Consider the following 25,815-nt stretch of genomic DNA (forward strand, 5'->3'; position numbering starts at 1 on the left):
CTCAGTCTACGGTGTTTTGTTATGGAGGTCCTCGCAAACGAACACACACCTCCACCAACTTTACTTGGAAATCTCTTCCATAAATTACTTCTGGCATGAGAGGCTGCTCAGTTCTCAGAGCTAAAAATGTAGCTCGTGTCAAAACATTAATAATAGATGACAGTAAGAAAGCCTGTAGTTTTAGATCATTGATAAATTGTAAGGCAGACCATGACAGATCACAATAAAGTATCATGTTCCAGAACCTACAGTCAACATGAAATTCCACAAAAGATTATTTCCAGTGAAGGTATAACAATGAGGGGAGAAGCCCCCTGGCCCCACACTCAGAAACTCAATCAGTGCTATTCACATAAACTTTCTAATATAAACTCAAAGAGGTACAGACCATTAAAGGGAAACTCTTGATTAAGTCCTACTTGCTGATCAAGAACATGTCTCAGCAGTAATCTGGGTTATGCAGTGTGCTACGTGATGGCAGCTGTGATAAACACACAATAACTCAAGAAAAATCCAATAGCAGGCACTAGAATTTTAGAAAGCAGTGCTAAACTATATCCAATTTACACTATTCCTCTCCCTCATCCCCAGCTAAGGGTGTAAGACTCAAAAGATAAAAGGAATGTGAAAAGAAAACACCATTTTTCCAAACTACACCAATCCCATCCTATCCCACCATCACCCTTCCTTCTCATAATCATCATTTTGTTATCAGGCTCTCTCTCTTGGTCCCGGTGATTTTACTGTCCTGGAAAAATCAGTTGATTTTGCAGCTAACTCCACCTCTCAGCTCCGTATCTACTCCTCCCGAAGGACCCTGTTCTCCACCCTACCTGTGCAACTCACTCCCACAAAAAGACACTGGAGATTGTCATTAACAATAAATGCCCCCTCTAGCACCCCTTCTCTGACGACAACTACAGCTTCGTTATAGTTTATGCCCCTCCCCAGGTCCCCAATTTCAATGACGTCTCAGCCCCCCTGCTGTGTCCCACTCATTGAGTTCTAACATCACTTTACTGTCCCTCACCTCTCTGATATCCTCAGATCTCCCTTTCCCCAGCCCACATTCCATGTGCCATCACTACCATAGCTCCCTTATATTTCTGTAACCCGCTTGCCCCTCCCTTCCCCCATCCCATGTGCTTAGTTCAATTCAACTTTCCAATTAACTCCTTATCTTCAGTGAGGCAACTCAACATGGACAAAGAAAAGCATTCACATTGGCTGTTCTCACTTAAAATTCATGAGCACTGCCCCATGGTCTTCTTGTACATTCTGTTCCTAGTTTAACTCAGCCACTCTAGACCATATTTTTCTGCCTCCTCACTTCCCAAACCTCCACATCATCTTCCTTCTTCTTGTATTCAGTTGATGACCTAGCTCCTTATTTCACTGAGAAAATGGAGGCAATCAAAAGAGGACATCTGAACGTTCCCATGCACAAACCTACAAACCTACCTTTGTTAGACCAGATGATCTCATTGCCCTCCTACCCGAGATCAACTGCTGTAATTATACCCTGGATCCTATCCCATCTCCTGCCCGGTAATCTCCCTGCTGCATCATTAACTTTTCCCATGTTACAAGATCATTCCCATCAACATAGAAACATGTAGAATTTGTCCTCATTCTTATAAAGCCATTGACTACTTGACCCACATTCTCCCTCCAGGCACTGTCCCATTTGCTTTGCCCAAAAACCTCTGATTCCTGCCACTGTAAGTCTGTCTCTTTCTCAGGTAGTCCACATTTCCAACCCATGAACACATCCTGTTACTTCTTCCCAAACAGATTCAGAAAGCAGTTACTTTCTACCTCTCCCTTTATACCTTTGTTTAAGTCATCACCATCCCCCCTCTTGGATTACTGAAATACATTCCTGAACCCCTCTATTTTTTATTCTTCATAATCTCATCTGTGTAATATAAGTCAATCACAGCATTATCATTATCAAAACCTTCCACGGTTTCCCATCTCCCCTGGAGTGAAAGCCAAGCCCTTACAAAGGACATTCAAGTACCTGTGTGATTTCATCCCTTCCCCTGCTTCCAGACCAACCTCAGTTCCTACCTCTCTATTTGACTTAAGTGTTTCAACAACGCTGGTATCCATTCTATTCCTCAGATATGACCAGAACACTGCAGCCTCTATGGCCTGGTGTATCTACCCATTTCCTCTACGCTCTCTTCCCCAGGGAGCAGCGTTAGCCCTGCCTCACATTTGCATTGGTTCTCCTCTCAAAAACCACCTCCTTTATGGCATTTTCCTGACCTTCTCCACATAAAACAGTGCCTCTGCTGTTTATACTCTCCCTTCTCTCTCTCTCTCTCTCTCTCTCTCTCTCTCCTTGACCTTGCTTTACCTTTTTCATAGCATTTATTACCATGGAACATATTATATATTTTTTGCTTGTCTGGTGTCCGTCTCATACTACACAGACTCAGGCAAGAAGATTATCTTTGTTGTTGACTCATCAATGCTTAGAATAGTGCCTGGCATGTATTACACACTCAATAAATACTTGCTGAATGGATGAACCAATGGGATCATCAGCACCACTATCAGTATTATCTTTATTATCTAAATGCCTGGGCCTAAAGGGCTGGTGGAGAGCAACTGCACTCTAAGACTCTACGTGAAACAACCTAAATCAGGCTGACCTTGCTCGGAGAAGGGCTAAGAAAGAACACAGCCAGCACTTACTGGAAACACTGATGTGCACTTTACTTGCTCAGGTCAGAAGAGGAAAATCATTTCATGCCTGAAAAATTAGGTTTTAATCAAAACTAGCAGAATATGGTCACAAGCAGATTTTATTCCTTAACAGAGAGCTTCCATTAGAAGAGCTTTGTATTATTCTATTTCATCATCTAAATCCACAAAAAACACGTATGAATAATTAAAGGAAAGGAAAGCTGAAAAAAAGAGAAACATGATTTTCCTAAACCAATGATTTAAAATCTTCCTCACTATTTGTTGTTGTTATGATTATTTTGCATGTTATATTCCAACACTATCTTCTTTTTTCTTATCTTAGAACTATTTCTCTATGACAGTCTCTTTTCAAGTAGAAAGGGAAAATATACCCAAATGGTGATTTGAACAACCTAGTCCTAAGGGCCCAAAGTAAAACAAATTTCAAGGTCTTATCATTTTGAAGCAAATTTATTACCTAGATGACATCTTCCTTTCTTCCTTTAGAAGATGCAAGCGTTACTGTTGTGGCTTTTCCAATGGGAATATAATTCTAATGTCACATTAAAATGTACAGATTTAGAAGGAAAACTTGCATTGCATGTAAAGAGTAAAAAATATATATATAGCAGAACAAGTCGATGTACAGTACGTGAGCAAATGGGAATGAAAGAATATTAAAAAAAAAAACCAGAAAGTCCGTAGGGCAGAGAATTTAAATACAAACTTCTAAGAATTAACATGTTCGTTGATAAGATTTCAGCATATCTGTTTCTCAGAGTAAAAGTATAAATTTGCACAGAGACAGAAATTTGAGCAGAATAAAAATGTAACTCAAAGAAAGATCTAAGTTCAGAAAAATAAAACATATAAAATGACATAAATATGTTGGTCCTCATTTGCTTTAAGACTTTATTCCATATTCTTACACCTACAGGTCCTTATTTTTTCACCTCCATTTTTATAAACAAGATAATCTGAAATTCTTTATAACTCTATGCCTTCTGAATTTGAGACTCACTTGGAGTAAAAAAATGTCCCCAACAGAATATGTTAGTACTTTAAAATCTATTAGAAAGTTAGATAAGTGTTAGGATACTCTAAAAACAATAGGATGCTTTAGAGATCTTTAATGTTTGAAAAAACTTAATTGAATATGAAGAGATAAATTAATTTGAAACAAATGGAAATGATACATGTAACTTAAATTAAGTGTCTAAATACTGACAATTAGACATGGGGGATGGGAGGCAGTCAGTTAAGCGTCCAACTCTTGGTTCCAGCTCAGGTCATGATCTCAGGGTTCTGGGACTGTGCCCTACATCAGGCTCCGCACTCACCAGGGAGTTTCCTTGAGGATTCTATCCCTCTCCCATGGCCCTTCCCCCTGCTGACACTCTCTCTCCCGAATAAATTAAATCTATAAATAAATAAATAAATAAAAGAAATGGGAGGTAAGGGTGAAATCCTGTGTTGATTTCTTCAACTCAGGTATTTATCTAGAATTTTAAGTATTTACTTTGACAAAATCAAAATGAATGAAACAAACCGAGGGTTATAGAAGGGAGTGGAGGGTGGAGGAATGGGGTCAACAGGTGATGATATTAAGGAGGGCATGTGTTGTGATAAGCACCGGGTGTTACATGCAACTGATGAATCGTGGAATGCTACATCAAAAACTAATGATGTATTTATATGTTGGCTAATTGAAAATAAACAAAAATTTAAAAATATAAAAATTTAAAAAGATCCCCACCGTATGCGGTCAACTTACTTTACAGTGATCATACTGGAGCTGTAAGGCTGGGACATCCCCTCCAATGGGCATTTGCTTTTGAAGCTCTTCATCTTTAATATTTAGCCATTTGATAAGTTCTTCTAAAGACGTCAGCAACCTGTTCCACTTCTCCGCACTGGCCTCCAAATGGGCCCTGTTGAGAGACAGGACTGACCACATTTAGAAGTCTGAATTGAGTTCAAATATTATACATCTTCCCTTAGACTGATAACCTTGTATGACTAACTAATGTTCACATCCCAGAAAGAGGCTGACTCTTTGTTTAAAAAAAAAAAATCCCAAAAGAAACAGTTATTTTGAAGAAGATAAGATATACAGATATGGTAATAATATCTATCAAAATTTAAAACCGATAACTACATTCCACAAAGGCATAAACATGAGTCTTTCAAGATGAATGTCCATGATATAATGTAAAATTATAAAAGCAAGTTTCAGTAGCTTATGTATACCTTATATGCACACACAGATATAATTTTCTTCTTCTTTTATCCACATTTATGAAGACAGGGACTGAGAGAAGAACAGAAAGCAACTATATGCATATAACATATTTGGAATAATACATATTAGATGGGGTTACTACTGAAAACACAGTAAACACTTAATTTTTATATATTTATGTTCTAATTGACTATGTACAACAGGCCCATAGTAATTTTAGTTCTAAAAGAGTGAATTAATTTTTTTTAGGATAGGAAATTACTGTCTTAATTTCTCTTAAAACTCAATAATTTACTGAAAGAATGTCACTAATATTTACCTAAAAAGTTGGGAAACGATTAGCCATTCCTTGGATAGAATGCTACTTGGCTTAAGACTGCCTGGTGCCTGTGACCAGTGTCTACTGTGAATAGAAAACAACTGGGCAAAGTCATCGATTACAGTACTTCATACTCTGGTCTAAAGGTGGTTCAATAACAATTTATGGTTTTAGTATAGAAAAGTACCTTCAGATTCTTAAATTATGAACATTCTATGCAGGAAACCATGTTTTGGAAATCCACTTTTATGCGATTTAAGATTCCGATAAGAGTAAAAGCCCTTAAGAACAGAAATGCAAATAAAAGCACAAATTTGGGGGCCTGAAGAAAGCCCACTCAGCCAGTCTCAAGCCCACACGTCATGGGCTTAATCTGAAAAGGGGGATCAGTCAGAAAGAAGTCCAGGGACTCTAGAAGTCAGCATTTACTCAACCCTGCACGCCCTAAGGGGCAGACAGTGAAAGTGGATTTAAGCACTCCACTGTGTAACATGGAATTACTTTGACCTTTCAGGCTGAGAGGTGCAGGGCTGATGGAAATAGACCTAAGCCTTCTTACACACCAACTTCCAAAGACTAAAGACATGATGGCCAAAGATGACTCATTTGGGGCAACTTCAGGTGCAAGAAGTCTCTGTAGACCAGGCTTCCCATCCTCTCAGTTAGCTATCACCTTGACATTGGCATCATGATCCCCGCTTCCACAAAACGGCTCCTTCCCTGAGCAATAAGAGACCAGTCAACCAGGGACAGCCACTACTGTCCTTCAGTCTTATCAGTAATTTCCTTTTTGGACATCTGATTGACTTGAGCCTCTGTTCCTAAAGCTTAGAGTTCTGCTATAGTTAATCCAAACAAGTATTTTCCCATTAATCACATCAGGTGGTATTCCAGCAACAGACACTCAACGATATCCTGTCTTTGTTTAAAAATTCATAATGTTTTCAGAAGAACAATCTGATCTCTGGCTCATCTCTAGTTCATAAAGTAGTGACCATGGTCTATCAGCCAATGTTCTTGACTAAAAAAAAGATGGAGTTCTGCATATCCCTGAAATACCATGAACCAACTTGCGGTCACATACAAAAGGCCAGTTATTTTGCAACACATTTATAGTTTGGTTGTCAGCTGGCTAATATAAAACAAACTATTCAAACTCTAAAATTATATCTCTTATTCAAAAAAGTTAGATACAAAATAATAAAAAATTATTTGTAAATACAGAAAGAAGTCTGAGGCATTTTATAATTCTTTGAGAATTGTTATGATTAAAAGTTTGTTCTATTCTCTTGCATTTATAATCTTTTCTATTCATTCTACAGGTGGTACGACTGACCTCACTTTACAAAATTTTGCTTTAATTAGATCCTGATTCTGCATGAGTGCCAACTTTTCTGTGTTCATATTGATTAATTTTAGGCCAAATATGTAATTATCTATCCATGATAAACAATAATTTTACTTGTCACAGAGCAGAACTAAATAATTTCAATTATATTAACTGAAAACTCTGCCAGTTACAAATCATTTTGCCATAAATACATTTGATGGAGGTGTTGCAATTTCTTTCTAGTATTTTTAAATGCAAAAAAAAAAAAAAAGACAGCTAGATGTCAGTAACCTTTGTTAATCAAGATGTGCTTTAGTGTCTCTGTGTGCAAAACACTTAAGCACCTGACCTTTATTTTAGATTATTTGATCCTGCTTCTTCAATGTCTGTAGCTTAACTCTTTAATCAATAACTAAATCAGGTGTTACATTCCTTTGAAATCTGGTTACACATACACATCGTTTTGAAGAGTATGCAAATGTTTTCCCCCCCAATGTAATTAACTCTTCTGACTGCATAAAATAATGAAACTAATCACTGAAATCTATCACATTCAGCACCTGCAGGACTTTTCATAAAGATGAAGGCAATGCTTTTTATAAGAAATACTGAAGTGACTTTGAAATAAATGAGGTAACACTGGTGTATGTACTTCTCTGCATCTTCCTTTTTCCTTCCTAAAAAGCAAGCTGATCTGGCAGAATCTTTGCCTGGAAAATCTGCTCTGGTTATTCTCCAGTAGAATATAACTATGTGTTCAGTGGATCACTACCATATGCCCAAATAAATGCATGCTTCCATAGTAGTCTTCAGTGTTCTAGTTTCAATTTAATTCTTTCATCTTTCAAGATGAAAGCCTTTTCTTGGGCACTGGGTTGAATGCTTTGTAAGTAGAAACCTTAAACTTGTTTTTGGTGTACTTGCACTTTCTCAATTTTACTCTGAACATTTTAAAGCTTCCCCTTCCTCACAACTAAAGACGACCAGTCAGTCATCAATCATATTTTCAAATCCTCAGAACATTTCTTTATCTAACTCGTATCTGTGAGCACTCACATTCTGACTTACATTATCCTAATTCTCACTGTTTCAGTTTATTCTTCAGATACAAGAACATGGGCTTTTGAAAGTGCAAAAGTAGGTGCACTTTTACTGGATGTATCAACCTAGGATGATCTCTACTACAGAATGTGCTTTATATAAGTTAGCTCTCATTACACTGAATCATTTATTTTACAAGCCTCTACACATTTTTAAGTGACCCACTCTTTTTAAAACTATATAAAAACTTCGTAGAAGGTAAGGACCCATAAAAAATGGTATCCTATCATTCAAATATAACATGGAGGAAACTGTAAATTAATATCTATTTGAAATTGCAAAAGTCTTGGGGCACCCTCGTGGCTCAGCAGATTGTGTCCCACTCTTGATTTCAGCTCTGGTCATGATCTCAGGGTCATGAGATTGAGCCCCACATCAAGCTAAGCACAGAGTCTTCTTGAGATTCTTCTCTCCACCTCTTTCTGCCCCTCCCCCTGCTCACACTCTCTCTCTAAAATGAATAAATAACTAAAGCCTCTACTTTTCAATGTTTCTTCAAAGAAGTTTTTATTCCTTCTCCCAATATACAGCTAGGAAAAAGAGAGCAAACAGTGAGTGAGCCAGCAGGAGCACATATAAAAATAAAATACAGCTTTCCACTTACTCACCCCAAACAAACATCTACAGAGCACTTGTACTGATTATTAGGCACTACATGGTTTCCAAACTAAAAAGCCCTGAGACCAAGGTGGAAGAAAGGCAAGTTCACCAAATATGCTCTGATATAAGAAACCTAACAACAGTTCTCTGAGGGAACCACAGCTCGGAGAAGAAAAAAAAATTGCTTAGGGAATGAATTTGGGATCCAAACTGAAGTGTAAACTCTTTCCACTCCACTGCTTTCATTAGGGGCAGCATTTAAGATGGGAGATAGAAACGGCCCAGACATATTTATAGACAAGTGAAGATCCAATTGCAAAGTAGGTCCATCAAAGAATACAATGACCCAAATTAAGGGAACAAATGCATACCATCCCTGGCGCATAAGGAATGCACAGAATTAAATGTCCAATGTGGCATCTTTATGACAAATGAAACTTACTTTTAGTTTATGGTAAAACCCATAGATTATAAATCAAGCTATAAAGAAAGCAAATACCTTTATTAGTATAAGAATAACCAGTTATAGTAAAAGGAGCTATTTCTGCTCCCAGAAAGGGAATAAAGATGACTAGGAGAAAGAGGAATTCAGTGTGTGCTGAAAAGAACACCAAAGCCATGCTTCCAATATGGTTGCCAATACTGACATGTAGCTATTTCCGTTGAAACTCAAGTTAATGAAATAGATTTTAAAATTCATGCCATCAGTTGCACTAACCACATTCCAAGCACTCCGTATGCCACCTGTGGCTCGTGGCCACCACACCAAACAGCACAGAGACAGAACATTTCTACTTTCTCAGAAAGTGCCATCAGAAACTGCTGAACCAGAGGGGGTAAAGGAAAGAAGAGAGGAACCGTATCTTCCTCTATTCAACTTGAGAAAAGGAAATGTTAGTAGTTTTACAATATGGTTAGCAAAATCAACTGGTTAAGGCTAAAAGTGGTGTCAGTGACATTGTAGAATATGATAACATTAGATGTAGTCATGATGTTAAAGGTTAATCTTCTCTAAGGGCTCTTAAAAGGGTGCCCTGAATTTTTAAGAGTCTCATAAAAGAAAGGAAAGATAGAATTTTATCTTTGAACTCTGTTTTCATTAGATTTTACAATTTCACTGGCCTTTGAAACCATATGTTAATAAGAATCTCTATTAAACATCATTAAGCTGATAAGTAGATTTTAATTAACATAATCCTAAACTAAATAAATCTAACAAAAAAAACTTAGGCCATGTCATTCACATTACTGAATTTATTTCCAATTCATATTTTTTTCAGGGAGTAAAAAGTATTGTCAAATTTTCTAAGAGCCCATCTTCTAGATGACATTTCAAATTATTAGCTATTTTCTCTTCTGTCAATATAAGTGAAATATATATTTGTATATATTGTTTTTAGATTGCAAAGAATATTTCACACACTGAACTTCAGTATTTAAAAGTCTTATCAAAGTTATCCAAAAAGACTATGAAATAATATTTAAGATATTAACCCAAGGTATTCAGTCTTAGGTTATTACATAATTCTAATGACCACACCATAGTCAAAAGAGGTAATGCCTGTAAAGCACTTACTGTAGGTCTGGCACATGGATATTCAATAAATATTAGCTGTTATTATAATCTTTGGCAGACATTCTCTTAAAATGATGATAAATTAGAGCAATGCCATGACAACATTTACTTTAGCACAATTAAAGCACCATTTGAAATACAGAATGTACAGAAGGAGCATATATCAAATGGCCTCATTCTCAGAAAAGAATGAAAGAAAGACACAGCAAAGGGAGAGTTTTGGGGTGCTAACGAGGAAGCAAAATCTTTACAAAATAGAGATGGTGGTAAATATGAGAGAAAATCATTCAGAATCATAATACCAATTTTAAGTAGAAAGGGTCAAATTATAGAAGAACTGTCATCATTTTTCACTTTCTCGTATAACACTAGGAAGATAAGAATCAAGAATGGAGGAGAGGGGGCGCCTGGGTGGCTCTGTGGGCCTCTGCCTTTGGCTCAGGTTGTGATCTCAGGGTCCTGGGATCGAGTTCCGCATTGGGCTCTCTGCTCAGCGGGAAGCCTGCTTCCCCCCGCCCCCTCTGCCTGCCTTTCTGCCTACTTGTGATCTCTGTCAAGTAAATAAATAAAATCTTAAAAAAAAAAAAATGGGAGAGAGGGGGTACCTGGGTGGCTCAGTCGGTTAAATGTCTGCCTTCAGCTCTAGCCATGATCCCAGGCTCCCAGGATCAAGCCCTGTGTTGGACTCCCTGCTTAGTAAGGAATCTGCTTATCCCTCTGAGGAGTTTCCAAGGAGGAAACAAGAAATTCCAAGCAGAGGGGAAATTTACAGTACTGGAATGGCTTATGATGGAATCCAAATGGAGTAGAACTGGTGGATGGAGTCTGAAAAGATAAAGGGTTTACGCAACCAAAGATTAGGAGAAAGGAAGGCATATTTGGAAGAAGGGAAAAAATTAAAAGCTAAGAGTTGCACAGCTGGAAATATTAAAGGGCATGCATTTTAGACAACCTAGTTGGCATACGTGCTACCGAAATGAGCACTAATCAATCCACCTGAAATATAGTAGATGACTCATCTATACAAGATTAAAATGCAAAGTTATGTTATAAGATAAAGATGATCCCGGTATATAATGAGCTAATGAAAGGTACCCTCTTCATTAGGGACATAACTTTAATGTGAAGGAGAACTGATTGACCAATGATGTTGCAAGTAATTCTGATTTGATGCAACAGAGGGCTCCTCCCTAACTAACATGGCAAAACCAGTGGTATTCAGATGCACATGCCGGGTGGAATGTAGGAAAACATGTGTGCTCTGGAGCACACTCTGCCCTTGGTCTCCTGGAGCTTGATCATCTCAGGATGTTAACTGAGTCCCAAGAATGGCCAGGTCTGTGGGACTTAGAAACAGAATAAGGAGAAAGGCTCTTAGAGACAAAGTAAAAAGAAACACGGAAGTCAAAATATAAAAAATTATCAATATGGATACTGACACCAAGGATGAGAGCTGAGGAACAGATGAAGAATAAAAGGGAAGTCAGATGCTCAAATCAATGAGTAAAGCAGAAGAGTGTCTTACAGAGCAGGAAGAAGCAGGAGAAAGATGGTAGAGGATAGAGTAATGCATGAATCCGCTTCCAAGAAGAAGCTGTTGAGATGGAACGGCAATGCCTAAAATACGGCAAGGAGGCTGTCAACGTCTTCCTTATCCCCGTGTGGCCCTGTGGCCACTGGTCTGCAGCTCCATGCCGGAAGTGGATGGCTGGTGTTCCAGTCAGTTGGTACCAGTAGCAGCTATTAAATATCCAAAATATTCCAGGTGAGGAAAATGGGAAACTTACAGGCTATCAAAGAGAGCTTTACGTGAAGAGGGTCACTACGGGGAAAGCCAACTTTCAAGGAAACAGAAAAGTAGTGGAACAGTGAACAGAAATATTAAAGATACAACTGAATTCAGACACAAGAGAAGCCAGTGTAGGGAAAGACTGCTTTAAAGGAATGGGAGGAATGAGTAAAGGGATGGAAAGTGACCGAGTGCTCACCAGGCATTGTTTTCAACAAGGACTGAGGGAGGCAGGGGGCTGGGAGATAGGCTGACTCTCCATATTTGTTGATGAGAACACTTTCCCACCCAATCCCTTGGGGAGGGACTTTCTCACTAAGCACACTCCTGACATCTTCTCCAACCATCCCCTCTCAGTCCCTGAAGAGGTGAAGTGAAGAACCTGATTCGTCAATTTAGGGAATAACCAGATGCTTTGCTCAGCTCACCCTTGACTCTTGAAACAAGGCTGCAAACAGGAGTTCCTCCTTCCTTCCTTGTAGGGCTCCTCACCTGGGGGACCACCTTCTCTATGACTGCTGGTAACGCCACCTCATTCTGGGGTTCAGCTAACAGGGCCCACGGGGCCCTCTCCCTAAGCCACCTCCTCTAGCCTGGCCTCTGCCAATAATTAACATGACACTGTTGTTCTCTCTTAGACATACTTTTATTCATATTTGTTCAGAATCCAGCCAGGATAGATGGACACCATTTGTTGGGGACCTTCTCAGAAATTCCCAACATTAATGATGAAGACCAAAAAATGAAGTAGGGACAATTTCTATGTCTTTTGAATAGAGAGTGCCAAACAGAATGGTAATCCATGAAAAAATTATATTAGTTAGCAATTATTGAGTGCTTACTGTTTGCCACTGTCTTAAGCACTTTATACAGGCTAATTAATTGAAATATTCAGGATGACCCTAAAAGAAGTGTCTCTTATTATCTCTATTTGACAATACGAGGACACACATACTGGCTAAGTAACCTGTCCACGGTGGCACAACTGCTACGAGGCAAAGCCAGTGTTGGAACTGAGGTGGTGTAGCTGCAAGGGTTAACACTACTAAACACTACCCTGGACCACTTCTGTTTGAGGTTGCGCTTCCTATACGAGGGCCTATTACTGAGTATAATAAACTGTGTTATCTTTTTTAAGAAACTGTTTTCTCTTTCTTTTAATTAAGATATCATTAACATATAACATTCTATTACCTTCAGGTATAAACACAATGATTCAATATAGATATATATTGATAAATGATTACCACAATATATCTAGTTAACACCCATCACCACACAGAGTTACAAATTTACATATTATATATGTATAAAGAAATATGTATCTTTTATAAATACCAAAGTGATAATGAATGCTATTAGAATTTCTTTTGCCCAAGTTAAAAATGAAGACTGAGTCATTTACTTCTTCAGTGAAGCATATCTGATCTATATGAAAGCACAGATAAATCAACAGAGGTATAGATCTCGGTCTCCAGTTCTCGCACATTTACAATGCTGTTACATCTAGTAACATAGTTACAGCAATGTGTTCTCTCTCTCTCTCTCTCTCTCTCTCTCTCTCTCTCTCTCTCTCCCTCCCTCCCCTTCATAGCAGAGTGACTTGAGAAAATGAGACTGTGTAGCTTAGTTCTGTTTCCACCTCCCCACTTCCCATTCTGACTCTTTGGTCCTCTGAGATCAGATTTTCACCTCAACCAAAGGACTATCCCAGCAAAAAGTTACCAAAGCCCTTCTCATTGTGTCTGGCCTGGGTAGCCCTGATCTTACTCCACTCGCTTTGCCACTAGGCAAGCCCCTCCCTTGGAAACCCCTCCTCCCTTGGCTCTAGACAACACTCCTGGATCTCCTCTCCTCAGGGCCACCCACTTCTCAGGTTCCTTTGCTGGCTTTTCTTTCCTTCACCTATTCCTTATATATTAGGCTTCCTTGTAATTTTTTTGCTGTGTCTTCTTCTATTTTTCACCCTCTGGCCTACTTGCAATGCCTTGCCTGCCACCTCTATCTGGGTACTCCCCATGTCGCCATTTTTTTATTTGGCCGACTGTTCTCTTTTGAAGAGATGTCCATCCACTGACTACTGGTGATTTGTTTCTGGATGTCTCACTAGTGCCTCAACAACATGAACCAAGTACCTATTCAGGGTCTCCTCCCTCTCCTGGATACTGAAGAGGTCTGTTAGCCACTCTCCTTGTCCTCAGAACTTTGTTATCTGAGAAAGCATCCTCCATGGGCATGTGGGAGGGATCGTTCCAAAGCTCACATCTAACTATGTCACCTATAAGTTTTCAAATTCTTATTACCAGAAGAATGAGCATGGCGCACACAGCCATTCCACGAGAGTGCCTCACCTCTCCACCTTTTTTTTTTTTTTCTGGCCACAGTCTTTCTCCTCCACACCAATAGCAAATTCTCAGCCATGCTGAACTTCACTGTTCCATGAAAACACTGTTATGTCAAGCCTCCTGCCAACATGTCCTTCTCTGGGGCTGATGCAATCCGTTGGAGAGAAACTATACACCTTTTTGAGGCTCAGCTTAGTAATGGACTCTTTGATGAAGCCTTTGGTGATCATCTGAAGAGAAAGTAACTACAGCCCTCAATGAACCCGCCTTAACCTGGTTTAGACCTGTGAGCCTGCTAGGACAGGAACCATATCTTATTTATTATTTGCAGGGCCTTAAACACAGAAGTTTTTTTCTTATTAACTGCTTGAATAAATGCCTTAATCTCCAGAGGTGGGTAATGAGGCTAAACATTCTTTTAATTTATTATCACATTAATAACACACTTTACTAAAGGATGAGCATTTGGGAGCAGGGGAAGAGAGAGAAAGGGAAACCACTCTTAACTATAGAGAACAAACTGGGGGCTGATGGAGGCAGGGAGGTGGGGGATGGACTAGATGGGCGATGGGTATTAAGGAGGGCATCTGTGGGGCGCCTGGGTGGCTCAGTGGGTTAAGCCGCTGCCTTCGGCTCAGGTCATGATCTCAGGGTCCTGGGATCAAGTCCCGCATCGGGCTCTCTGCTCAGCAGGGAGCCTGCTTCCTCCTCTCTCTCTCTCTCTGCCTGCCTCTCTGCCTACTTGTGATCTCTCTCTGTCAAATAAATAAATAAAATCTTTAAAAAAAAAAAAAAAAAAAAAAAGGAGGGCATCTGTGATGATGAGCACTGGGTATTATATGTAAATGCCAAACCACTGAACTCGACTCCTAAACCAATATTGAATTGCATGTCAACTAGAATTTAAATTAAAAAAATTTTTAATTAAAAAAACAAAAATAACACATGTCACTGGAATGTGTTATCTATCTTGATGCAGAAGTCCACTGGCAAAAGTTTACTCTCTAATCTTCTAAAAATAACATTAATTTATTTAGTAGATAATACTGCAACAGTACTTTAGGAGCTCTTTCTTTTCAGGTTAGAAAAACAACGTGACTTGATGGGCTTAGGAATAGCATCTGTGGAAGACCACAGATTTTTCTGTCTATAGCTTTCTATCTGGAATGATCTTTTTATGATGTGGGCCTTCAATACACTTTCCCTCCTAAAGAACTTGTCTTCCAAACTCTCCAAATGCCAGCACCATGTACACAATCTTTACCAGGACCAGCACTGTGGTTTTCACTTGTTAGACTAGATGCTGGTTTTGCTAGAATCTCAGTGAATGTTTTTCACTGAATTAACATTTTTAATCATTTTACTTATTTTTATTTATGGGGAACAGAAAGTTGCAACCCAAAGGGATTTGGCCAGTTGAAAATTCAATCTTAAATAAGCCCAAGTATATTCTCTCACTGTACAATACTCCCAGACTGTCCTCTCTTATTGAAAAATGTAGTTGGGTGGTGTTGCCATGATCTCCAAGAGGATCTTTAGGTGGAGGCTGCCATGGTCATGCTCAATTACCCCCTTCCTTAAGGGTAAAAAGAAGTGTGAATTTCCTTCTATGAGACTCAGAAGAATAATAACCTTTCAGGACATCTCTTTAGATAGAAAAAAATTTTTAACGTTTATTCACAACAAATAATCACTAAAGATTTCTACGCTCTAGGAACTGGCTCCATGAAATCCAGAAGCCTGATAAAGCAGATCCACTGAGCCCCTTTATATAAGAAAAAATAAACGAGGTGCTATGTTAGACAGCCTTTACATAGGTTAAAGAACTGCCAGATTATCCCATTGCTTCCCAGCAATCAGGTGGATTAAATATTTATATTTTGATTGTGTGAATGAGAAAACTAAAGCTAAGAGAGACCAAGTGACTTGTCTAAGATCAGTAAGTAAATATCAAAATCAAAGAATCAAACTTAAGATCATTTTGTTTAAAGTTATACACTTTTCAATACATCATACAGTTTCCAAACCTTAAGAGACTGACCCAGATAAAAGATCTAGGTCTCTCCTTTTTTTTTTTTTTTAAAGATTTTATTTAATTATTTGAGAGAGAGAAAGAACAAGTAGGAGGAGAGAGAGGGACAAGCAGACTCTGAGCTGAGCATGGAGCCCAATGTGGGGTTCGATCTCACGACGCTGAGGTCACGAACTGACCTGAAATCAAGAGTCAGACGCTCAATGACTGAGCCCCGTAGGCACCCCAAGATCTAGGTTTCTCTACTGACATTCTTCTTTTGGATCTTTGCTTAGTAGTTTCCTGTAAAGTCATATCCACTTGGGTACTGTTCACCATCTATTAAATGTAATTCTAGACTCCCAATAGCATTAATAATTGTCACCCTCGATGCTTTTTCAGGGTCCTTTCCTAGTCAGCATTCTGGTCCTCAAATTCATCCTGATTTAATTTTACTCTTTCCAAAAGCAGACATGAATCATTAGTTTCCCATTTCAGTGTCCATGAGAGAGTATTTAATTTCTATAAATGCATTTTCCAATTGGACATACAAATAGCATGATGAAGCAAAACATTCACTGCCAAGTGTCAGAAAGATCTAGGTTCAAATCTCGGCTTGGCATTTGTTAGCTGAAAAACTTAGCAAGTTCCTTATTCTCATTCAGCCTCTGTTTCCTCATGTAAGGAAGGACGTTACTATTCACCTACTGGGATATGTCGAGAACTGAGTAAGGTTTATAAAGAGGCTAACACAGTACTTGGTCAAGGAAAACACTCAATAACTAGCAGGTGTTGGTAACATTATTCTTCTTAGTATTCAATTTAAAATATGACGTTGCAAATTTGGAACTAGTCAAGAACAGTTGGGCCCTGGTGGGCCCTGGATATAAATGGAGCTAAAGCTGTAACTTAAAAAAAAAAGTTTTGCATATAAAACTATTTTAAGATTTTATTTTTAAGTAATATGTACACCCAATGTGGGGCTCAAACTTACAACCCCAAGATCAAGAGCCACATGTTCTATTGCCTGAGACAGCGAAGTGTCCCTGCATTTAAACCTTAAACCACTTCAGAGAAATCAGCATGATGGTAAGGCTTCCTGTGCTCCTTCTGATACGCAAAAGTCATAGAAATCTCTCTCCCCCATCATTTTTATTTTGATATTGACTATTCTGACCTGATGCTGGCAGATTTGGCTTTTAAGTCATTCCATCTTTGGTTCATATCATCCAGGCGGTGCTGAAGCATAGTAGCCTCTTCAGAATTCCCCAAAGCTTTTACCATCTTCTGCCTGTTTCCATCAATGCTTTTAAATATGTCGTTATGTGCATCAATTTCGGCCTGGATGTCCTAAAGAGAAAAGAGCAGAAAGAGTGCAAATGTTAGGTATTAGTGTCAACACTACCTTGGCGTTGCTATATAGGACTTCATTTTTTTTTTATTGTCCACAGATGAGGGTGGTTTTTTTTTTTAAACAAAATAGTAAAATTCACCTTGAATGATAACAGATTCAAGTGTTTCCACAATTCTGATGTTGAAAATATTAGCTTTCAAATCTTTAATATATTGCTTCCTCTGTTCTTAAAAACAGAATGTATTAAAATTTCCTGTATCAGTTGGTTATATGAGAGTATTTCAGATTCATGAGAAATTTCTGAAATTTTATATAATTATTGTTGCCAAATCACTGGATACTACTTAATACCCCGATTCATTCTCTTCTTTGTTCCTGGGCCAAACTGTCCTCAAACTGTTATGCTTTATAAAGATATTACATAATTTTCCTTTTTTTCTTTTTACAGAAAAGGTGTTTGGAATTGGAAAACTTAAGGCAAGTGAGGCTTATAAAGGAAAATAAACTTAATAGTTTGTCCTTCCAATTGAATAAAATTTATTCCTAGAATTTTAAAAGAACATTTTCATAAAAATGTATATCTTCCTTAGGAAATAAAAACAATTGACAAAATAATATTTCTCCTGTTAAATAGAAAATTTTTTTCTGAAGGAAATTTGAGTATAAAGCAAAATAAGAATTATTAAAATTAAAAATAAAAACTGGTTCAGACTTTGAAGAAGCAATTTGTATCAAAAGCTTTAAAATTGTTGAAATTACCTATCCTGAAAAGATTTATGTATACACATTAACTACATCAATTGTTTTTAAAGTAAAAAGTGGAAACTATCATAATACATTAATGTTATATAATATTAAGTTTAAAAATGAAGGATACAAAACTATATTATGATGTTAATTTAATTTTTAGGGTAGGTGTTTTAAATTAGCATATGTTTTTGTATATCACTATATATATAATGTATATCAAAAAGTATAAGAAGGGGCGCCTGGGTGGCTCAGTGGGTTAAGCCGCTGCCTTCGGCTCGGGTCATGATCTCAGGGTCCTGGGATCGAGTCCCGCATCGGGCTCTCTGCTCAGCGGGGAGCCTGCTTCCCTCTCTCTCTCTCTGCCTGCCTCTCCATCTACTTGTGATTTCTCTCTGTCAAATAAATAAATAAAATCTTTAAAAAAAAAAAGTATAAGAAATATCAAAATAGTATAACCTTTGTACAAGAAGGGGATTTTGGTTTTCTCCTATATACTTTGAGTTTCCAAGATTCTACAAAAATAGGGTTTCTTTTTATAAGTATATAAACATAATAAATTTAAAATTTAAGATACAGAGGGTCTTTATCAATTTTTTAGTAGTCTTCGTTAAAGGTTGTTAACACAATTATCTGTCTTAATATGGCAATCATCTTTTCTTCCCAAATAAAAGAAAGCAAGTTAGTCTTAGCTAACTTGGTAGTGCGACAGTCACTACCATCCAATAAATGAGTGTGAACTTACAAAGAGAATAGCAAACACCCAAGGGGGCCATGAAGGTGTGCAGTGAATCTCTATGGCATTAGCTTTAATGCAACCTATTAGCTTTAAGGCAACCTATGACAGAAATTTAAAAATTATTTCAGGTAATGAATCTGAATTAGTAAAAGGAAAATAAACTCTGAAGTACCATAATTATATTACCTTTCTCAACTTCAGTTTTCCTTTATAAGCCTCACTTGCCTTAAGTTTTCCAATTCCAAAGGAGCACAATGAAGAATTAAATAGAAATTTTTTGAGTATTTGGAATGCTTCCATTAATTTAGAAATCATTCCTGATCTGCAATCTATCAGGAACCAATGCTTAGAGGCTAGGATATAAAAGATTGTTCTTCCTATATCTACAGACCTAGACTAACCAACTGGATACATGGAAAGAAAGGCCTTTTGCACCTCACTATCCAAGAAGCATGGCAGGAAAGTGACACTTCCATTAGGTTAAAGGGAAGAAGAGCTGTATTCTCATTTCTGAGTTTTGTGATGTCTAACATGACATGAATAGGGTCAGATCTGAGGAGGGGGAGGATGAACACAGAGATTGAAGACAGCTTCTGCAAAATTTATGCTCCAAATTTGCAAGCCTATTGGTCTCTGGGGTTATTTGACCCTAATGACAAAGCCAAATCAGGTCTACCTACAAAGTGGGATCTAAGTACACCCAGAACTGGCATTCGCCACCAAACAAAAACTCTGAGCTTGTTGATTCTTGTGCATTTCACTAGCACCTCGATTCCACATACAGGGGAGCAAACACCAACAGAGGAGTAGGGGACAGAGCCAGATCCTGATTCAAGGTGCTCAGGCAGGACATTATGTGCATAAAATGGCAATCTCAACATAATTTCAGTTTGGGATGCTTTAAATAGAAATTCTTGGTGAAAAAGAAAAAGATAAGGAAAGTTCTGTTGAAAGGTTCTTTGGTGTCATCTCCTGAACCTAGTCCTCATTCTTCAGGATGTAACGGTTGTATTTTTGTGTCCTGAAATGCATTTTAAGACACCTAAAAAGATATTTTTTAAGATCAACAGTTTTAAGCTCATGCTTTACATATGCATGACAGCTATCTTTCTCAAGAAGCTCAACAGGGTCACATGGATGGCTCAGTCGGTTATGCAGACATGGGATTAGGTCATGATCCCAGGGTCCTAGGATGGAGTCCAGCATCAGACTCTTTGCTCAGTGGGGAGGCTGCTTCTCCCTCTGCCTGTCCCCCACAATTTGCTTGAGCTCTCTTTATTTCTTTCTCTCTCTCTCTCTCTCTCTCTCATGCATGTGCTCTCAAATAAATAAATGCAAGCTGGTATAGCCACTCTGGAAAACAATATGGAGGTTCCTCAAGATGTTAAAAATAGACCTGCCCTACGACCCAGCAATTGCACCCCAATGTTCATAACAGCAATGTCCACAATAACAAACTGTGGAAGGAGCCAAGATACTCTTCAACAGACGAATGGATAAAAAAGATGTGGTTCGTATGTTCAATAGAGTATTACTCAGCCATCAGAAAGGATGAATACCTACCATTTGCATCTACATGGATGGAAATGGAAGGAATTATGCTGAGTGAAATAAGTCAAGCTGAGAAGGACAACTATCATACAGTTTCACTCATATATGGAACATAAGGAATAGTGTAGAGGATCACAGGGAAAGGCAGGGAAAACTGAATGGGATGAAATCAGAGAGGGAGACACCATGAGAGACTCTAGACCCTGGAAACAAACTGAGGGTTGCAGAAGGGAAGGGGATGGGAGGATGGGGTAACAGGGTGATGGGTATTAAGGAGGACACATGATGTCATGAGCACTGGGTGTTATGTGCAACTAATGAATTGCTGACACAACATCAAAAACTAATGATGTATTACTATATGTTGGCTAACTGAACTAACTAACTAACTAACTAAATAAATAAAATCTTAAAAAAAAAAAAAGGCAGCAGCTCAATGACACAGAGAGCAAGGAAGGCAACTTTTTGCTTTCTAAATCTGGACTCAAATTTCCTGTATAGTTTCTTAAACATTATTATGAATGAACCATACCAAAAATCACAAGGAAACTTCAAACCACTACTTCCTAAAGTAATCCAGCATATTTGCTTCCTTTCATAGTCAAGAGAAGTAGGAAGACAGAAGTGTACTAACATAAATAGTTTTTAATTTAAGTTTCACAAAAGTATTCTACAACATCAGGAAATCTGTGTAACAAGAACACAGAGCAGACTGGGCTCCTGATATCCAAACAAGGGATGCCTTTTCAACCCAGCCACAAAGACAAATGGAGTAGAACAGAGCTCCATCACTGGTCAGTCAATGATTGTAGGTACTTCTATCAGGGGTTGGATAAGAGGACTACCAATCATCATATATTTATATTGGAATGCAACTTTTGGTATGTGAAGACCCCTTCCACACATGAGCCTCCACAAAAAGCAGGAAAAAAAACAAACTAACAACCAGAAAGTGATCAAAGAAATCAGCATACATTATTCCATTTTATGTAACATTTGGTAGCATATTTACTTGGCCAGATATATTAAAAGCTCCCAAAGTCAAAAAAACCATCTTAATATTTCTTCTGTATTCTTCACAGCCTCTGCTACACAGAATGAGCCTACTGTAAAACAGGGATAGGTCAATAGATAAAATGTATAAATGCATGAATGAAAGTATCTAGTTCGTCTTGATTGGCATATTAGCCACCATAATGCCAAGGGAAAACAGACAATTACACAATTGGATGGGAATGCAGTAATCATTTTGCTCAATCTCTTCATTTAAAAAATTTAATATGAGGGCGCCTGGGTGGCTCAGTGGGTTAAGCCACTGCCTTCAGCTCAGGTCATGATCTCAGGGTCCTGGGATCGAGGCCCGCATCGGGCTCTCTGCTCAGCAGGGAGCCGGCTTCCTCCTCTCTCTCTGCCTGCCTCTCTGCCTGCTTGTGATCTCGCTCTGTTAAATAAATAAATAAAATCTTAAAAAAAGTAAATAAAATAAATAAAAATAAAAAATTTAATATGAGAACCTAAAATTATTTAGATTCTTGCACTACAAAGCTCTGCCTGATCTTTCACTGGAAATTTAGAATGATGTGCAGTTAATGAATTACATTCCTTCGTAGATGACTGTACAATGATGCACTGGTTTTAAAATCAAGATGCCAGCATGGGAGGCAGTTAGATCATGACCCTGATGGAGCACCAAATGCTAAAATAAATTGAAATTCCATGAAGTAGGGCTTACTCTCACTGCAAAGCTTAGGACTTGCCCTACTAATGCTTACCTCTGTCACCTGCAAACCATTTGGAACATTAAGCAGCACAGAATCATTATTGATAATTAGTTATGGGCATGTAATTCATGCAAAAGCACAAAGCAATGCTCTCCCAGCATTTAGCACGAGCCGGTCATGTGCACTGAGAGGCCAACACAAAGCATTCAAGCAGTTGAACTAACATTTAAAAATAAGACAAAGGGATATTTAAGGTTTCTGTTGAAACATACCTTCTAACAATAAAAGCAGAATGTAGAAGGTTAGCAGAAGCCAGTGGTTAGGGTAAGAGGACAACAGACAAAAATACCGTCAAAATTGTAAGATGTCTACTGTCAGCACAGCCTTCCAGAAGATGGCTATGAAGCCCACAGAGATTTCACTTTCCTACAACATCCGCTACCCAGGTCAAAATTAACCTCATAAATAATAGAAAATATTTATTTATTTATCTAATAACTGACATTTTCATACCAATTTTGCCCTTATCTGGATATGTATCTAATTATCTAACCCACAGAGATTATTATATGCCGACACTTTACAATGTATGTCACACGCATTTTACTTCTTTATAATTTTCTATAATCAAGTAGCGGCTATAACCACGTGAGCCAAAATGTTTCTTTGGATTATATTAATTTTTGGATTATATTCCTGAAGGTGAAGAAGTGAGGTCAGCTACGACTTCCCTACCATATTCCAAGGCTTGGGCTAAATCAACAAAGTTAACCATTAGGGGAAAGGAAACCCACTGCTCCTTTCAAAAACAAGAATGGAATTCAGAGACAGTTTAGGGTTGATTAATAGGAGCTCAGTGGGTTGTTGCCAGAGATTTGGGTTTTGAAAGTGAGGAATCATAACTTTGTTTAAACAAGTCAGATATTACCTAAAAATAATACAACCACCAAATAGCATCATCTAAGGTCATCATGTGATATGTAAATATGCTTTGAAGCTTTTCTGAAGCTTCTGGGATAATGAGGAATTGTAAATAATTATTTGACTAATTATTATGATTAATTTTAATAAATAATTCAATTAATTATTTATAAACTACATTTTCATTCCACAATCTCATAGATTTTAATCACTCTATTAAAAGTTATGGAATCACATTTAGACAGACAACAGAAAGTAGTATTGCCTGGTCTGTAACAGCATTTATAAAGTAAGAAATCAGTACTGGTATTGTTCTTTTCCCATTATCTATGATTATAAATATGTTAGATGACAGAGTAGAAAAAAAGTTAAATCACTAAGTTGAACAAACTCACAATTAATGGCCCTTCCAAGATAATGTGAACAAGCCAACTTGCAATGATAAAGAATCAATAAATAAACTACAGTTTAAATTCCAACACAGCAAACACTACTATTCATCAAAATATCTTTCATAACCAAAAACTGTTCCAAATCCTTGAATCTACACCAGTTGTTACTGAAACATTAATTCATCCTAGTGGATTAAAATACAGTGGTCTCCCTCCTGGAGTCCCCAGGTTTGACCGACATGAACACAAGCTTCTTAGGGGCAGTTACTAAATTTTTCATGTAGCCAAAATACTGCCCCACCTTCATTCCCCAAATCAGACAGCATCATCAAAAGTGAACATCTTTAAAAACCCTAAAATCATGGCATGTTAAATGTTTAAAACTATAATCCTAGAGTACCCAACTCCTCCCCTCCTGATCTGTTCTATTGCCCAGAAAGCTCTCAATTTCCTTCCTCATCCACATTCCCCTACATTAACCTCACACCCATCTTTTAAGTCCCAGTTTAAATGTCATTTCTGCAGGAGAGATTTCTCTGCACCTGACTAAATCAGAACTACCTGTTACTCTCATAACTCCCTCTACATTTGCTGAATCACACACTTGCAGTAAAACATGTTTCTTGTTTAAGGTCTGTATCCTCCCATTAGGCCATAAGCTCAATGAGGAAAAGTCTACCCTATCCCCCTTCTCATCCCTGCACTCACCCCAGGGCTTGTACATACTACGCATTTCATAAATATTTGCTAACTGTTGAACAAATGAGTAGACCTTGAAATGGGAAGTTTACTGTGTCTTAATGTACACATTTGTTTTAAAATTAAACATTGCAAATTGAGCAGGAAAATACAGCTTTAAGCTAGAATTTTAAAAAGTACTCATCCTAAAGGTGGTAAATGCTATAAAGGAAATTTATCATTGAGTGCCTTCTCTCTGTCACTATGGGAAGTCAATTTCCCCAAAGGATTAACCAAGACAGTAGTAACTATTCAAAGACATCTGCCTGTGCACACACACATACACACACACCATTAGAAAACTGTCATTATCATTAATCACCTGGCAATAGAGCCACATAAATTAATAAAAGACAACAGTCACTCAAAATGTCACTGAGCTACAACTGTCCATTACTCTATCCTCTGTGACTGCTAAGTAAATACAAGGGACAGTACACAATGCCAATGGCTCAAGTATGACAGTAGAATTGGGCACTGAAACCATCAGATACTTCCTTTGTGAAGTACTTTCAAGGAGAAAATTCATTCACTAAAATCAGGAGAGGGGGCCACTAAAACCAACCCACAGGCAGGACTTCAGAGGGGTGCTCTGGTGGACCAGCTTTCTTTGCCCAGTCAGCTTTGAGTCTGGCCTGAGTAATTGCTGTGCATGTGGTCACAGACTTTCCCCCTTCTCACTTGACTAGATGAAAAGGGCCTGCTTGCTGGCAATCATATATCTTGCCACAAGGTCATTCTCCCTTGGTAAGAAGTTCCAGTCTCAAACTCCCCTTTAGGACCCTTCTGGGGTACCCATGGTTTCTGTCAGCTGGGATTTCCTGATCCCTGGTGAGGTGTCACTTTGAGGGAACAGTAGAGAATGCCTCCTGCCTTCTGGATTCCCAGGGAAGCTCAGCATTGCTTTTTCTGGTTCTACGAGATGAGGAATGAGTACCGAGTGTAATCTGTCCCCCCACCTATGCTGGAGGACAGTCCTGGCATCATCCATTTTGAGATTAGGTAACCAAAATACAGACTGCAATCACGTGCCAAATACTCATGTATGAATGGATACCCAACATAAATCACAAGACCACTGGATTTCTTTAAAATTCAAAAATGTCAACCATAATTCCCCCTTTCTTTTTTTATTTTTAATTTAAAGACTTTTATTTATTTATTTGACAGAGATCACAAGTAGGCAGGCAGAGAGGCAGGCAGAGAGAGAGAGAGGAGGAAGCAGGCTCCCTGCTGAGCAGAGAGCCCGATGCGGGCCTTGGTCCCAGGACCCTGAGATCATGACCTGAGCCGAAGGCAGAGGCTTTAACTCACTGAGCCACCCAGGCGCCCCATAATTTCCCCTTTCAATTGCTCTCACAACATTCTGTCTTGACGTTACTGTGAAGATCTGCAGTCATTTGGAAATTTCAATTACTGAGCAGTCTACAGTTTTTCAGATTAACCATCATTGGGAGACCCATCACATCCCAACTTCGGACCCTCGTGTTCTTACAGCCTGCAATGGCTTCAGGAACACAGTAAAATGACGTTTTGGCTATGATATCCTAAACCTCAGACTGCAGAATATTAACCACTGACATAGAAGTGCTAAATCACTACGGTCCATATTTTCTCACAAACAATGAATCATGGAACACTA

At 38.3% G+C, this 25,815-nt stretch overlaps 1 protein-coding gene across 7 annotated transcripts in view; it reads right to left on the bottom strand.

The window, feature by feature from the left end:
• Positions 1 to 25,815, bottom strand: part of UTRN (utrophin) — a 510,470-nt gene that overhangs the window by 131,431 nt on the left and 353,224 nt on the right. For all 7 annotated transcript variants that reach the window (XM_044247155.1, XM_044247163.1, XM_044247172.1 and 4 more), the window contains 2 exons: positions 17,188 to 17,360; positions 4,472 to 4,628 (listed from right to left, as the gene is read on the bottom strand). In XM_044247155.1, coding sequence (XP_044103090.1) covers positions 4,472 to 4,628; positions 17,188 to 17,360 — 330 coding nt within the window. The remainder of the gene's footprint in view (positions 1 to 4,471; positions 4,629 to 17,187; positions 17,361 to 25,815) is intronic.

The sequence above is a fragment of the Neovison vison genome, chromosome 1 (assembly GCF_020171115.1).
Source record: "Neovison vison isolate M4711 chromosome 1, ASM_NN_V1, whole genome shotgun sequence".
Lineage (NCBI taxonomy): Eukaryota > Metazoa > Chordata > Mammalia > Carnivora > Mustelidae > Neogale > Neogale vison.